Genomic DNA, 17,482 nt, shown 5'->3' on the forward strand with positions numbered 1-17,482 from the left:
GTCTGTGGGAAAGCTGGTCTGACTTCACAGCTGGAGTCATCCTGGGAGAAACGAGTGCTCTTTCTGTGAATTCTAATGCATCATTTGCTGTCCCTTTACGCTGATAAGGCATAAGAAAATGTAGGGGCTCCAGGATTTTGTTTTTTGATGAGATGACATTTATTAAATGTGTTATGAAACTTGTCGTCACAGGGACATTTTAATGAAATTGAAATGCATGTGCCCCCCTGCAGGACTACTGCCCAATATGAGAGGATAGGAACACTCAAATCCTGGTTCCAGTGCCTGCATACACTCAGGGTACCCCCTAGGGTGGGGCAACACCCCGCCATACAAATGAAACCCTCCCATAAAATCCTGCAGGTTTCTGAGATCAAGAGACATCAGTTCCATTTTAAATAGACTCCAGTGAACCTCTAGGAATAAAATAAAGAACTTCAACACATTTTGTTTTGTCTTCTTTATTTAAACAAATCAATTATACACAAATTAACCTGCATACATAAATGACCGGCACCCACCTCTACCTCTCCATCTACCACCTCCAGTATGAGTATTACATGGGAATACATTATATAGTATTAGACTCACACACACACACTGAAGTGTGCAGTAGGAGTAATAGGGGTGTTTAGGGTAGAGGTGGGTTCCACCAGGGATCAACTCTGAGCCCCTTTTTGTTTGCCATGGTGATGGATAGAGGAACAGATGAGGTGAGACAGGAAGCTCCTTGGAATATGTTTGCAGATGACATTGTGATCTGCAGTGAGAGCAGGGAACAGGTAGAGGGGAATTTAGAGAAGTGAAGGTCTGCTCTAGAAAAGAGAGGAATGAAAGTGAGCAGTAGAAAACATGTGTGTAAATGAGAAGATTCCAGGGGGGTCCCAGTCACTCTGATTGAACCAGGATTGATTTGTGGGTGGATTATTCTACATGCAGGTTCCCTTTCACCAATAAATAATCTGAACCAGGACATAATCAGTAAAATATCAGATGTGTATTTAATATAATTTAAAACATTTTAAAGCAGCTTCGTGATTCTTGACCCCCTCCCCTCTGAGTGCGTGGAGGAAACATTCAGGGTCTTCATTAAAATAAAAGCAATCAGAACAATGAAAGTAAAACACAAACATGAGTTTCCCTAACACAGATAATACTGCTACTGGTTCTGCACTGTGGTTCTGGTAAGATAAGCTAGCTTAGCTACTAGTTATGTTACCTGGGGAAGAACCTAAAATGAAACAAGGGAACCGTCTTGGGGGGGCATGGAACATTCTAGGCAGCAGCAAGTCAGATTCTCAGCCCTCGCTCTCACACGTTTCCTGTCATCACATCAGTGATCAATAAATGGCAAGAAAAAAAACAAGCTTTTGATAAGAGAATAACATCAGACCAGTCAACCCGATCGAGCTCAAACTCAGAAATATGGCTATTCTGTAAACTTCCTACATCTTTAAAAAAATGTTTTTAAATGTTTTAAATATTTGGCTGCTGTTTTAGCATCTAAAAGCAGAAACATTTCAAACCGGAGCTACAACTATCTGCTATTTTCCTTAACGTTTAGAGAGTAATTATCCCAGCTGCTCAGGTTGAAGGAAAACGGGACATTCACTCAACACCGGTGGAGGACAGACGCTGGTCGCGGGGTGGAGGGTGGGTGGAAGATGGATGTGGGACAAAGGTCGGGGATTGGACGGCAGGTGGAGGGTCGGATGAGGGTGGAGGTTGGGTGGAGCTTGGATGCTGGGAGGATTGTGGAGGGTCGGATGAGGGTGGAGGTTGGGTGGAGCTTGGATGCTGGGAGGATGGTGGAGGGTCGGATTAGGGTGGAGGTTGGGTGGAGCATGGATGCTGGGAGGATGGTGGAGGGTCGGATGAGGATGAGGATGAAGGTTGGGTGGAGCTTGGATGACACATGGATTCTGGAGATTGGGCTTGTGCAGAGGATGACCGGTGAGCAGAGGGTGGAGATTTGGTGGGGGGTGGGTGCCGGGCAAGGACCGGTGATTTAGCGGAGGGTGGAGTTTCATTGGGCGCTGATCCTGGGCCGTTCAGCTGTGGTTTGTCCCGTGGATCGTGGCTCTCTTTTGGGCTGCTCTGTGCCGGGATTGTGGCCTCCAGCTGTTCTGGTTCTGGTTCTCCCAAGTCTAGCGTGTGCCAGCGGCCCAGAGGTCGCTCTTCCGGGCAGGCCCTGGTGCTGAGGCTCACCGAAGTGCAGCAGACGTCCACAGTCTCCCCTCGCCTCAAGCGCCTTCCGTCTGGATTCACCTGCAGAACAATAAAGAGCAGAAGTCCCACCAGAAGAGGTTTCACCAAACGGAGGGGCGGATCCTGCTGAAGGGTAAGAACGTGACCCCTCTACCTGATTTAGGGTTGAAAGCCTGGAAAAAGAACCAGGGGAGCCTTTCTTCATCTGCTGGAGACTGAATCAGAGAACAATTCCAATCAGACCCATTAATTACCCCACATCATCATGTTGGTTCACTCAGTGAGCGTCACCTGGTGAGGGAGCGATCCATCCTGTGGGACCTGACGGCGCCCTGATCCTGTAGCTTCAGACGCCGGACGAACGAATGGGCTGTAGGGGCACACACACACACACACACACACAAAACAAGCATGAAACCCTCAGGATCCCCTGCAAAGGGTTTGGGTTACTTCATTGAAGAAAGAAAGAAGTTAATTGAGTTTTCCCTCTCAATGTACATCTTGGAAAAGGTTATCATTTCAAGAAAGTCTAGAAAAAAAGGATTGAAATTGATCCTCATCATGTGGAAGATTTGTACATAACGTTTGGGGAAAATACATTTAACATTTAACATGTTTTAAATTATGCCCCAGAAAACCTCATCTGATACAATTCCGTCTCAGAATGAGACCAGGTTCAACCTGTAACCATGGAAACACACAAACTACAACTAAAGTCGCTAAATAGCGAAAGACGCCACTTTGAATACTTGCATGTTTAGTGTACAGTTTTGTATCAACAAACGATTGGTCATCGCAGCATGATTGAACTCATTCCAATAGCAGCTGTCATTACCCAGAGTTCCTTTGGGAACAGACAGAAGCTTGAGCGGTTCATCATCTGGAGACAGTCCAGATGCTTTCTGCAGGGCCCTCAGGATCTCTGTGTTCTAGACAAGAAGAACAATCAGTGTGACCAGTCCTGTAGCTCAGATCAATACCTCATCTAAACCGTCGTCTCCCTGCACAGTTTCATATTCACGCAGACAAACTCCAGACATTGTGAGAGAGGAGCGATGAAGGCTGCCGCTCATTTATTCTCTGCAAATACGCGTCAGACTTTTGTGCATCATGCTTACTGCAGGAAGAGGAACAATGTCACCCCCCTCCTGTGTCCACTAGGTGGTGCTAGAGATCAGGTCCATGACAATACAATTTTTATTTTTACAGTCAGAACAACTTCCTCTTATGACGACACAATGAGTTTAACGCGGAGGCCTTTGGTGACTTTTCAGCATTAAGATGTGCAGAATTTACTGAAATGGGTGGATTCGCTTGGGCACACAAAGACTGCTGCAGTGAGGTCAAAGTTCTGTGAAGATTTTGTAGATCTTCATGATACTTGTGTGAAATATTTTTTTCACACAAGTGAGCTGCTCAGAAATCTGCTCCACAGAGCCATCGGATTTATTTAAAACAAGCACCTTTCCTCCGAGTTCGTAGGCGCAGTCCAACGGCGTCCTCTGTCTCCTGTTCCGAAGGCCAACCGAGGCTCCGCCCCTCAACAGCAGCTCCACCAGTGAGTGGTGACCCCCCCTCACTGCTTCATGGAGGGCTGTGTTCCCCTGATGGTTCGCCACATTCACCAAAGCATTACTCTGAATAAACACACACACACACACACAGAGACTGTCATTAAAGTCAGCTCAAACATACATCGGAGTGAGGATACCAAAAATAAAGTTACGAGAACGTGCTTGAGAATCAGGAAAATAGTGAGCAGAATCGTGAGAATCAAAAGAATTATGACAATCATGAAAGAATGAGAAGAATTATGGGAATAAGACTCGCATCAACGGAGTGTAATATATGTGCATGGCAACAAAGACATATGTTGCTGCAATGCTGTGACGGACAGAAATGAATAGGACATATGGGATCTGAACTCTGGAGCAGCGAGAACCCATAAAATATATTCTGCTGTAATGTGTGCGGTTTTCTACCTGTAGAAGGATGGAGGCCGTTTCCAGGTCTCCACACAGACAGGCCTGTATCAGCGCGCTGTTACCATAGTGATCCTTCTTGTTCAGTTTGGCATTACACTCCAGCAGGATGCTCACCACCTACACAAAACGTCGTGGTTTCGTTATGGGAGAAGGTCAGACAGCCAGGCGTTAGGAGCATGCGGCTTCCTCCATGAGGCTGCGCGAGCGTCCCCTGATCACACCTGGACGTGGCTGTTCTGGCTGGCCAGGTGAAGTGGGGTGGCCCTCTGATTGGTGCGGGCATTGACGTTGGCTCCATGGCGGATCAGCAGGGCGGCCAGCGCACAGTGACCGTGCAGGGCGGCCACGTGGAGCGGCATGAAACCGTCAACGTTGCAGCTGTTAACACCCAGAGCTCCAGCCTGCAGGACAGACCGCTGCAGCACATGCAGACCAGCATGCCAATCAATAGATTAGTGCACTGATTCATCATTTAACTGATGATTGAGAGTTTGCGTGAGTAACTCGGCAGACCCTCTGAGTGGGAGAACAGTCCTTGCACTGACACAGCGGGTGGCAGAGCAGAGCCTCGGAGCAGGCATCTCCGTCTTCCTCTTCCTCATCCAACCAGTCTAAAAGGTAGCGCACCTGAACACGCACACACACACACACACGCACACACACACACACACACGAAAAGGGTTGGCCATCGCCTGGATTGTCAAGATTCTCGATTCTACTTTTCAGTTCCTGTTGTTGGTGGTTCTCGGATGTGGCTCTTTGAAAGGAAGCGCAAAACAACTGAACTGAAACTGAATCGATAGAAACTGAGACGCAGAATCGAAATGAAAATCTCTTAAGAGTTCTGGACCGATGAGGACATTCAGATAGAGGACATTCAGATAGAAGACATTCAGATAGAAGACATTCAGATAGAGGACATTCAGATAGAGGACATTCAGATAGAAGACATTCAGATAGAGGACATTCAGATAGAAGACATTCAGATAGAAGACATGAGGTCTAATCTTTGTTCTCACCATCTCCACGTCGGCATCAGCCACAGCTCGCAACAGCTTCTCCGCCTGTCAATTACAAGCACAGCAGTGGTTACCATGGAAACAGCTGATAGTTACTGAATAGGTTTTTTTTTTTTTTTTTACTATAAAAGGTTAAAACAAATTCTACCACCAGCAGTAGTGACAGTACTCTAGGTATTTCTAGTAACAGTACTGCAGGCATTCCTGCCGTTTAGCATCACTTCATGTCAGATAGGAGCTGATGAGGTCACTTCCCGTCTCACCTCTTTGTGTTGGTGCCGTTCTCCCTCTGATCTGACATCGGCGCTCAGAGGGGAGGTGCTAGAGACGGAGGAGGGGCAACTGCTGCAGTCTGAAGCCTGAAGAGGAGCAGATAGATCGGACAGAGACGTTAGCATCGAGGGGTCAGCATTGATCAGTCAGCGAGTTGACTGGCAGATGATCGTTCAGCCACCAACCCTCAAGACTCACGTCAACTCTGCCGCACTGAGGACTGTTCAGATCCGACTGCAATAACATGAGGATCTACAATAAGAGGATACACAGTACGGCATCAGTAACCATAGCAACAGCAGCATGCAACAGTAAATCGGGTGCCGTACTCAGCGCACCCCGGAGACGTGAGCTGACCTTAGAGTTGAGCGCGCACTGCAGAGGCGACTCTTTGTTCTTGTTGATGATGTCGGTGCTCGCTCCGTTTTCCAGGAGCACCTGTATGATCCCCTCGTAGCCCCAGCGCGCCGCCATGTGCAGCGCCGTGTCACCTTTATCGCTCTGCAGGTCCAGGTGGCAAGTTTGGTTGTCGTAGTACACCAACGCCTTGACACACTGACACACGGGCACACAAACAAATCCATTGATGACCCGGTCCATCAGACAGGCAGCCGGTAAAATACACGTTAATAAGAACAGGGGAGGAGAAAATGTTTAATCTAATGGTCTTGGACTCGGGCATTATCAAAAGATGTCACGACTATAATTAATAAAAAAGCAGCAAACAGCCTGATGATCGATCAATAGAATCAGTAACCATAGAGATGATGAGAGTCAGTCAGACTTACATCCTCCTGTCCGTGCATACAGGCGAGGTGCAGGGAAGTGTTGCCGCTGTTGTCCTGAGCATTGGGGTTAGCCTTGTAGTGCAGCAGCAGCAGCTGGAAGACACATTATTGATTAGAGTCTAACAGTATAACGTCTGTTTGTTAACTACTTGGAACCTGTTGGGAGATGAGTCTTAGCTAGTTACTCCTAATCTAGCAGTTACTAGTCTGTCAGCCCCTTAACGTGTCGCTCTGTGTGTGCTTGTGATGTCACCGTGACTCCCTGGTGTCCCCTTTGACAGGCGAGGTGCAGCGGCGTGAGGGCGTGGTAGTCTGTCGCGTTGACTGGTGCTCCTTTACAAACCAGTAGGTCAATCAGCTTGGACTGACCTGTCTCACACACACACACACACACACACTTCAGCGCTGCCACTGTTACAGGATGTTGGATCTGCTTGTGTGTTGCAGCGTCTCACCACAGAGGGCAGCGGTGTGCAGCGGCGTGTAACCCTGGTCGTCTCGGGAGAACGGTGTGATGACAGAAGGATCATTTAACCGGCTGAAACAGGAAGTCAACGACCAGTTCATGTCATTTTTAATGGTTGAATAGTTCTACAGATGAATTAATGGCTGGTTAAGGGTTGGTTAATGGGTGAAGAGCAATTGTGCGCTATTTTAAGCTTGACTTTCAAAATAAAATCATACAATTTCACCAATTTTGTTATTCCTATTTTTATGCATGACAACTTTTAATGTTTTTGCTGTCATGGTTGCCATTTGTTTTTATTACAGCAGCAGATCACTCCTCACAGATATCGTGACTGTTTGATTTCAGTGCTCTAGCTTTGAGAGGGGATCTTGATGATGATCCACATCACCATGTGGACGGTGTAAATCTAATTATGAGGAGAATGAGCTGCTCGGAGGAGGTCTGCTCTCTGAGTGCTTTTCAAATTCCCCTCCTAATTGGATTTACACCGTCCACATGATGATCTGGATCATCATCAAAAGGTTCTAAATTGTTTTTGGTATCTTTACACACGAACCATGACGAGTAAAAGTGAATCAGAGTCAATGTGTATTGTGTACAGACAAACGTTGTCAAGAACATAACCTCCTTGGAGGAGGGAAACTGTGGATCTGAAAACTTTGCTGAACTGGGAGGGGGTGTTGAAGACAGAGGGAAATACTGCATGTGCATATTTTCAGGAGTTTAACTTGAGTTCACGTCCGTGTGTCTGTGTGTGTGTGTGTGTGTGTGTGTGTGTGTGTGTGTGCTAACCCGGATAGCTGGAGATCACAGAGGTCACATGAGCAGAGAGGATGACACATCGTGATGTCTTTGTCTTTCTCTCCTTCACTCAGCAGACGTCCAACCTCCACTTCGTCACCATTTGCTATGTGCTACAAGACACGAACAGCTGAAGAGCTAAACGCCGTATTCGTTATTACCCGGGACCCTTATGAAGTGAAAGCAGCGATTAATAATGCTTCATAGTCAGTCATTCCGATTCAAAAACGTCTGCTGACTAAAAGCCTATATCTGGTGAAAAGATATTTAGTTATAGAACTAAAAACATGATGCGACTGAAGTTACAAAGTAGTTTGTCACACGTGATGTGTGGCTGTGAGGCTTTGAATTTGGTTCTATGATGACGTTTAGAAGTTATTTGTGTCACTTTCCAAGCAAACAATTGACTGCAACACAATTAATGACACGTCTAGAAGGTTTGCGCCGTTGTGGCCTTTCCTCTTTAACAGTGGTTCTCAAACTGTGTCAGAATTGCCCCTTAATCCTCATTTTGTTCATTGTGTAACCCCCAAATGAGTCAGAGTGGTCGGCTCGGACCTTCACATTAGTTCCGTGCGCTGTATTTTGAGCCCCGCCTGTCATGCCCCACAGTTTGAGAAGCTTTCAGTCCCTCCAGAGTCAACTCCAGGCATCCTGACTGAGCAGCTGCTCCTCTGAGAGCTCCCTCCATAGCTCCCCAAAAAAGCCCCCCCATAAGCAGGTCCCGTTCAACCTTTTCCGGACGTGTTCCGGTGGGGGCATCTCCAGCACTGAGAGCAAGCAGGTAAAAGGTTCCGATGAGCTCACCTCAAACAGAGTGTGGATGGGCGTGGCCGTACTCTGAGACAGCAGACTCATCCTCTCTTGGAACAGTGTCCTGCCATTCCGCTCAGCGGAGCCCTGAGGGGACAGACCCATCATGGATGACCCTCGCCACTCTGCTGAGACGCACTTAGGACACCTGGATGAGTGTGTGTGTGTGTGTGTGACTTACAGTGTGTGTGTCCTGCAGCTTCCCCAGGTTGATGTACTCCACCGCAGCCTCAAAGGTGCTCAGGCAGTAGCTCAGCTCATCCTTGTGGGTTTGGCTGAAGCAGAAGTTCCTGATGTAGCTCAGGTTTGCCATCCTGAAGAAAGAAAGCGAGAGTCATTTGGCCCGTTACCGCTGGCTCTGGGCCTCGGGCATTCATCAGGAGAAAACCAGACTGTTTATGTTCAGCATCGCCCACCCCACCTTGATCTGTGGTGCAAAAAATAAAAACAACAACACCACAGAGTGGAATGCCGAGATCCTACCAGCTGCTTTGAGTATCCACACAACTCAAGTCCAACAGAAGAAAGCCTAACGTTTATTGTGAAAGGGTCAGAAACTTCTACATTTAATAGCTCGTCGGGCCAATCCTCCACTTCTCCAAAATATTTAATCTAAAGCCAACACAAACATTGCGAGTCGACTACTGAGAGACAGACGAAAGCTGGAGGTAATGGTCTGAAATTAAAACCAGATCAATGTGTATCCGGATATATTTGAAAGGAGCATGACTTTGTTGTCCAAGCCTGGATCTGAAAAGGTTAATAAAGGACCAATAATCAGACCAGCACTGAGGTTTTTGCACTGTTACTGGTGTCAGACCAGGCCAAGAAGCGCCCCCCCCCCCCCACACACACACACAGGACTCCTAGTAGAGCAAAGAGGCACTCCAGACAGGACAGGACAGATCAGAGGTCACACTGAAAGCCAACAGCCTCACCAGTTGGGGATATCCGTCTTCACCAGAAGGTAGAGGATGACAGGAAGCAGATCGTCAGCACACACAGCCTGTAAGGCTGGAGATAAGAAAACACACACACACACACGAAACACATTCAGTCCGGATAAACTGTTCAAACATTCTCACTTTGGTCCGGGACCAGACCGACTGTGGTTTCGATCCAGCACAATAACCCGTCTCGTCAGAATTAAGTAGCAGAAAATTCGCTGTCATGCGGGTTTAATTTATTTATTTATTTTTACATTTTTATATCTGGAAGACAAACCTAAGGTGATTAAATACAATCAGATATAACTGAACGTCATCGTCTGCATAACAATCTAAACTTATGGCGTATTTCCTAGTAATATTACGAGGAGCACATCAGGCCCAAGCCCGAGGAGGGCCGCGATTGACTTTGTTGTGCATGCATCAAAGATTTATTTTTAACAAACTCGGATCTGATGAATAAGACGTAAACCAGCTTAGTGGCATTCCTTCAGCAGAGCTGAAAGAGTATCTGATTGTCAATAGTGTCAAATGCAGCACTGAGATCTAATAAGACGAACACAGAGACAAGTCCAGCACCTGAACCAATCAGAAGGCCGTGTGTAAATTTGACCTGCTCTGTCTCTGTGCCTCACCGGAAATGTTAAAAATAATAATAATACATAACTGTTTACAACTGCTTGAGCTAGCGTTTTAGTGATGGAGCATGTACATCAGAACATCTGAGGCCGTTACCGAGGTCCGATGACATTTCGGACGTACCGGTGTTGGCAGGCGTCTGGGTGGCAGACAGGGCAACTCTTTGCAGACACAGCAGTTTGAGGAGGGGGGACGTCTTCTGGTTGAGCTGACTGAGCTCCCTCTTTGCTCGAGACAAGTTCGTACTGCAGAGACAACGAGGCAAAGACAGGCAGACATTTTTAAATAAATCTCCATGGCGACTATGTCAACTCCTTCAGCTGACAAAGTCCCCGCTGTTGGGTTTAACCTGACTGGAAACTTAGTTTAGTAAATGCTGCAGGAGGCTTGAGTTCTTTTCTGTTTAAGGACTGACACCGGATCAGTCTGCTGGAGGTTTAGACGTCCTCCAGTGCTGAAGAATTCATCTACCGGTGACGTGGCAATGAAGCGATGGCTTTAGACATTTATAAAATTAAAAATAAGAGGGGACAATTATGGGGTGTAACATGTCTTAGCAAAGCCTAAAAGAGACCTCCTCCTCTTATACGATGGTGAACGGTCAAGGCCTCGGCTACAATGTCCCCGTGGAGGCCGGCCACGGAACTGACCTGAATTCAGGTTTGACTCCCAGGTCTTTCTGCTGCAGCTCCTGAAGACTCCTGCTGGTTTTGTTAAAAGCAGCGTCCTGTGGACAAGAGACGGACTCTGTGACGCCGCCGAGACAATGTGAAAACAGTTAAATACAGATCAACGGCCATCTGCACATCAGCGTGGTGGAGGTGGTGTCGTTGTCGGGGGTGATGCATTCACATCACCTTGTTCTATTCTAGTGCATTCTTATTAATTCATCCTTGGCAGATCATCAAGTCTGTCAAAGCATGATCTGCCATTATCGCTCCAATAACAGCTTTCTAATCAACGACCTATCAGGACAGGACATCCATAATACGATTAAAGATCTTTTAACACCAGGTCTCATTATATATTTAAGCTGTGCATGATTTTGTATCATTTAAAGAGTTTCGTTGAACTTTCTTATATTTAAGACTTTTATTGGGATCGTTTCGTTATAAGATACAAGTTTATATAAAAACACAAAGCACAAACATAACAGCAACATTTAAGATGCTGCAGGAATTCCTGGAAAGTATTTGCCGTGTCCTACGTCTCCCTGTTTGGGCTACGGGATTAGAGTTGGTATGGAAACCCTGACACGCCACATCTTTCGAGGCACGTTTCCTCCTCTTTGGTTTTTTGAAAGTACATTTCCTCATACCTTACCTGGCTGGCTTCAAGCGTCCCCACAAAGTTAAAAATTAAATCATGGATGCCATGATGAACGTATATCTGAGGAGAAAGCACAGAGCATTGCCATTAGAGAGCAAACATCACCATGCCAACAGCGGCAGGGTTCATTTGGAGACAGTAACGTCCAGGATATCAGCCGATATACTGACAGCGAAGACGTCTGGGACAGACGCAGTCGCTGAAGTGCGTCAAAAGCCAACGAATGCGTGTGCGCCCCGTCAGCCTAATCAAAATGAGGTGCGTGCATTTAATTCCTCCAGTAACACACTAATGAATACTCATCGGCGAGATCGCGCTCATGAATGTCGACACGGAGGACGGACGTCACCTCGACAGCCTGCTTGAGGAGCGTCATGTGAAGATCCTGCTTCCACAGAACCTTCTGGAGAGAACAAACGAAGCCCGTCAGCCACTCAGAGGAGCCGTCACAAATGCTAGCTGACGTTAGCATGCTCGCATCGCATGTCTCTCAGAACGTCCTGTCCTCTACGGAACGATCCAGTTAGCCTTTACTCACCAGGCGAGAGTCTCTCAGCAGACACTGAAGACATTTTGTGTAAAGACCATTCACAGAGTCCTGGGAGAGAAACGACAGTTAGTCCTGGTGGAAGTTAAAGAAGATCAAGCTCAACGCGAATATGTTTCGTCTGCACAAAGACTACTTTGAGTCAGACTTTAGTAAAAAATGGAAACACCACACAAAAGAAAGAAAGAAAGGAGAAAAGCAGATGAAGGGTGAGGTAGAGGAGGCATAGATCAAAGAATGACATGGATGGAAAAAGCATGGTTTCCCACTATGTGGTGGCGGAGTCCCTTCCTCTCCTGCTCCCTGAAGACCTGATAGAAGCCCTGGATCAGTTTGTCCAGTTTCTGGGCATAGCAGCCCAGGACGTCCCTGACGTCCTCTAGACTCTTGACGCCATAGGGGGCCGGCGGCCTTAGATCATCTGGGCCTGGGTCCACCTCGACCGGCCGGGAGATACACAGGATGCTGTAGCTCTCCTCCTTGTCATTGTAGAAGGTTTCATCAAACAGGATGGAGACCGAGGATGGGAAAGGGAAACCGGGTCCCAGCAGGACCTGCCTGTCCTGGATCCTGACGACCTGTGACAAAACAAGCGTGAACGACGCAGAAAAGACAGTCTGTGCCCAGAATGTAGCTCAGAATTCACAAATCGAGCTTCTGTTTTAAGCATCACAAAGTTTGACACCAAAAAAAACCGATGAGGGAGCTGATGTTAACGGTGATGAAGATTACGGTGACAGAGAGGGGACGTAATATGAAAGGAGATGGAGATGATGTTAATGGTGACAGAGATGAGCTTCAAGGTGGTGGAGCTGGTGCACCGGACAGAACTAACCTTTCCATCAATCGTCTGGTATCCGTCCTCAGAGGGCAGTAGAACGTAGCTGTCGAACTGAGAGTCCGAGAAGCTGCTGAAGCTCAAGCTTCCACAACAAGGCACCAGAACCTGCAGACAACCAACATCAGAAACAAAGAATTACAGCTGCAAGCAGTTGACAGAATGAATTACGCAGTGGGCTTCCGTGATTGGCTGTCACACTTTTTAAAAGAGACCCGGTTACTGAAACCAGATTAATGTTATTGCTTTTCTCTTCACTATCACTACTAAATGCTAAATACTCTCCTCTTCTCGTGAGATATTGCAGCTTATTTTTTTTTAACTTTATCTCATTTTATTTACCGGTTGCCCGAAGGTAAACCTGTATTATATTTAAAAAAAAGTCAAAATCACCCCAAAAACAGGAATAAATCAAGGCTCGGTTTGCTCTGGACTGAGACCACCTCTTTCAAATCAAGTGAGGTACTTGTGAAGGCGTCCACAGAATCTCTCTCATATAACATGTTGCTCCTTCTGATGTTCCTGTGTGTGTGTGTGTGTGTGTGTGTGTGTGCTCATGAAATGCCCTGAGAAAAACACAGCATGTGACAGTGGAGGCGGAACGAAGGGGAGAAATGCAACATCTGACTAGGAATTCCCTTTGGAATGCTCAGTGGATGATCTGTTTCACAAGACTAAAAAAAAGTCCCGAGACCAACCATCACCCGAGTAACACCTGCAATGATGTCATCAAGTCAAATCCGTGACCCTCCCTAACACACACGATAGTGAGACGGATTACACACATTTTCAAAATGTGACACATAATACAAAAGGTTTAGTCACAAGTATTCTTTAGTTGCCCTTCTGACAAATGCCCGGGGTGGTTTTTAACTCATGTGCACAACTCACAATGCCGTGGAGCTCCGCCACTCGGCCGCAGAGATCCGGTCTCTGCTTCTCAAACGCCAGGTAGAAAGGGTTCTTCAGGATGTTCTCATCATAGACCGCCATCGGGAGCTGGAGGTCTGGATGCTGAGGAGGAGGAGGAGGAGTGAAGTAACTGATTAAAACCATCACACAAAAGGCTCTGCATGTCTAACCATCATGCTTCAGGAGGCGCGGCAGAGCCGCGTCACTGCCTGCAAGGCAACACAGCTCTCGAGCTGGTTTGTGGAACGCGACATGCTAACAGCGCTCCGCAGCAGGGACCCCCGCCTCTCACATAGAAAAGCTGGGATAGCCTCCAGCAACACCCGTGACCTGCAAGGCGGATAAAGCACAGGCTACTTATACTGTACATATATGTACACGCTCACTGACAACGCTGCAGCCAGGGCGTTGCCCTCATTGCAACAGCGATTTCACGTTGCCAAACGCATGCCGGCACCTTTAAATTTCGGAAAGCCCAAATCCGAGTCATCGTTAAACGAGTACGTCGTTAAGTGAGGACCACCTGCATAGAACTAGATTAGGATGAGATGCTCTGATGAGAGCCATACAACAGACAAAAGGTAACTGGGTAGATTAGCAAGGTTTCCTATGAAAGCGAGGGGGGGGGGGCAGATGGATGAAGGTAAACATTATCTCATCCTTTCAACACTTTCGGGCTGGTTTTTGTTTAAAAAGATGATTTTTGTAGATCAGATAACAGAAGGTCGCTGGACGATGAAGTTCATTCATTCTGACAGGAGTTCTGCTCACCAGTAAATCGGGTTTAGAGAAGATGGAATTTTTTTGGTGCATTTATACTCAATATATTGAATCATAAAAGGTCATTTTTAACATTCTCCTATTTATTTTAATATAACACTGCTCTTGGCAATCTCAGACTTTAAATCATTTTCATAACCATAGAAAAAAGGGATCTAATGATCTCATTCATCATCTTTAAAAAGCTGACAATGTAAATTTTGATAGGGAAACACCGTTATGTTGTAAGGAAGAACCGTAAAAATGTCATCTTAAGAAATGTCAAAATCTGAGTCAAGGCGGTTGAACAAATTGAACTCTGAACTTTTGCTACATCCATTCATCAGCTTCACTTCTTCAATGACATCACACATCACCTCTCCGGACCCTTTAATGACTCACCCACCACTGCTCAGAAACCGTTTCATCCTTCCTCGGCTCCCACTTCAAACTAACTGGCAACTAGTTCAGATACAGATACTGGGCTCTCTCTGCTGGGAAGAAGGAAAGGAATGAGTCACATGTCCTCACAGTTCCCATGATCTAACTGGCCCAAAGCTAATACTGTACTGAGAGCAGCAGAGGATGTCTGACTGAGACTGAAACCAAGTCAGCTGACATCTCAGCTGGAGCATCACAAATCAATAATGCAAACAAAAACTCTGGGATGTCAAATTATCGCGTGAATCTAATTTGTTATCTCTAAGTTGACTGTTTCTAACTTACAGCACTTTATATGGACCTGGTGTTTTATTTTATTTTCTAATTGTTTGGTGATTGACAACAGAACACAGAAATATCCCAAAAATGGTGGAAACTAGATGTTGCAGACTAGTCATAAATACAGCAGAACGTAAATGACTAGGCCCGCATCTGTTCAGGTCTGTTAAAAACAATAAATGACTTTATAAAGCTACTTTTCACAAACCAATCTTTTGATATGCCACAATAATGTAATGAATTTAGATGAAAATACCTCAAGTTTAGGTCTTCTCAGCAAACAGTTACTATTGCATACTCTTTAGGTGTGGCTGCAAATGTACACCCGTTTAATAAATCTGACTGACAAGTTGACAACTACAATTAAAAAGTTGAATTCCTAATATAATCTGTTTCTCAACCCAATTAGAGAAGTGTATTGATTAATTTGTGCGCAGCATGTCCCGATTATTTGTCTGTGACGTATGCGGAAGCGCGCAAGAGAATTCAAAACAAACCACTTCCCGAGACGTCATATTTATCATTTTATTGATCTAGATAAGGAACAAACAAAAACATAAGACACCTATCAGAATTCAGGACGTCTTCTGATACACAAACCATTCTTCTACCTCAAAAAAACAATGTCAACGCATAAACGCTCATACCGACGGATCTCTGGTAGTTTTGTCCTAAAATGTAAAAGATGTTTGCTTTAGATAAAACGCAGCGACCTGGAACGACGACCGATTGATCTGAATGTTGAGAGGCGTGCCGCTGACACATCGATCGCCACTAGATCTAATGCTTTATAAACCGATTGTTAGCTTAGCGCATTTGGATTCAGTTCGCTGTTTTCACTGCTACGCCAGATCAGGTTCCCGACAGGTTCGATTCTAACGCCGTTCGGCTTCAAAGACTCCACGTTTCTCCAGCCGACTTAAAACCCGAAGCGTTAGCATGTCTGCTAACTTACGCGCTAATGCTGACAAACATGCTAACGACGCCGTTTACCGGCTAGCAGCGAGTCTCCGCGCTCCTCCGTCATGACCTCGACCCGCAGCTCCGGTTGGGTCCGTTTCCCCGCCGAGGCGCTCCGGGAGGTTGTCGTTATCTTCAAGTCACCTCATCGCGGAGATGAAAGGCGTCAAGTAAAAGTATCTGTTATCGCTCGGCTCCAGGAAGACCGTGTTCCGATTTAACTTCAGAATGGCCCAAACAGAGCGGCTCACAGCGCCGCCTACCGGCCGGCACCGCGCGCCTGCAGGCGCTGCTGCATCCTTTGGACACAGCCAGCATTCAGATATTACTTCTATTACTGTATAAAATGACATTCATCAAGTTTAACAGGAAAAGAACACAAGTATAGAATATTAATGTAATAAAATAAATAAAACCGGAACACTAAATCAGTTAAACTTCGTATGTCCTTCAGGAAGCAGCGATTGTGAATGAGCGTCGCCTGCTTTGGTGCAAATGACTCGCTCTCTCGATCGATTCTTCTCTCGGTCTGTGTTTTGCTAGTGTCTGCTGATTCCAGCGATGCGCTGGCGACGCGACAAACGTAACGACCTGTCAAGATTTTCAGCTTGAATTATTCATCAAGGTCTGACGTGTGATTTAAATACAGCCCCCAATTGTTTTTTAAGTAGTGTAGTCCCAAAGTCGCAAAATAACATTACATAAGCAGGCCCGCCTCCAAAAGATGATCTCTACTAAGGGCAACATGGTGAACTGTTCACACACACAAAGTGGACGCCTGTGATTTAACAAACAAAACCGACCAGAGCAAAAACAAGTAGGAACATTACACCCTGTTTGATATAAACGATCTGAAGGCAGTTTCCAACAGAGTGCAAACCAACTCTTTATTCTACAGAGACACAATTCACCCATGAACGTTGATACAGTGAGAAAGTAAACACACCGTAAACATGGCGAATGAGGGCCGACTGGACGGACCACCCAAGCCTATGTGCGGTGCACCCTTCGTAGGTAAAGGCAGCGCAGTGCTGCAGGAACACACACTGCATTAATGTCAAAAGTACAAATTAGACATCATCTCAAATCCTTTGCACGGACGTCAGAACATTTTAGAACAGAATAACGCTAATCTAATATTTAAAATGAAAGGGAAGAACCTGAAGCTTCATCTGAACACAAATCCTGCCGTTCTACAACTGGATCTAATGAACTACATGCTCAAATCACTGAAACCTCTTTAGGATTCAAACTGATCATAAACACAGAACAAAATGCTGAAATGGGAATACACATCGTTATTTATGCCCCCCCGACCAGCAGCAGTGTCGGTGCCGTTATTTTAGCACCCTCTCACACTGGAGGTGACAGGGGAGAGGAGCGTCTGGGCCTCCCTGCTCAAGCGGCTGCCCCCCCCCCCCCCCCCCCAACAACCTGGACCCGAATAAGCGTTTCAAAACGAGAACAAGAACGAG

At 46.2% G+C, this 17,482-nt stretch overlaps 1 protein-coding gene across 1 annotated transcript; it reads right to left on the bottom strand.

The window, feature by feature from the left end:
• Nucleotides 1–457: 457 nt before the first annotated feature.
• Nucleotides 458–13,649, bottom strand: ankrd27 (ankyrin repeat domain 27 (VPS9 domain)). Its single transcript, XM_068739361.1, has 27 exons — nucleotides 13,548–13,649; nucleotides 12,654–12,764; nucleotides 12,088–12,396; nucleotides 11,810–11,869; nucleotides 11,621–11,674; nucleotides 11,266–11,331; nucleotides 10,593–10,669; nucleotides 10,066–10,187; nucleotides 9,295–9,370; nucleotides 8,538–8,670; nucleotides 8,351–8,443; nucleotides 7,535–7,656; nucleotides 6,729–6,811; nucleotides 6,527–6,642; nucleotides 6,274–6,366; nucleotides 5,843–6,040; nucleotides 5,684–5,737; nucleotides 5,476–5,571; nucleotides 5,213–5,257; nucleotides 4,707–4,820; nucleotides 4,415–4,609; nucleotides 4,191–4,310; nucleotides 3,672–3,845; nucleotides 3,044–3,137; nucleotides 2,500–2,578; nucleotides 2,363–2,423; nucleotides 458–2,268 (listed from the first exon to the last, which is right to left on the bottom strand). The coding sequence occupies exons 1-27, from the start codon at nucleotides 13,647–13,649 to the stop codon at nucleotides 1,822–1,824; spliced, it is 3,294 nt and encodes a 1,097-aa protein (XP_068595462.1). The 3' UTR covers nucleotides 458–1,821.
• Between the last annotated feature and the right edge of the window lie 3,833 nt (nucleotides 13,650–17,482).

Source organism: Brachionichthys hirsutus, chromosome 5 (genome assembly GCF_040956055.1).
Source record: "Brachionichthys hirsutus isolate HB-005 chromosome 5, CSIRO-AGI_Bhir_v1, whole genome shotgun sequence".
NCBI classification, from domain to species: Eukaryota; Metazoa; Chordata; class Actinopteri; order Lophiiformes; family Brachionichthyidae; genus Brachionichthys; species Brachionichthys hirsutus.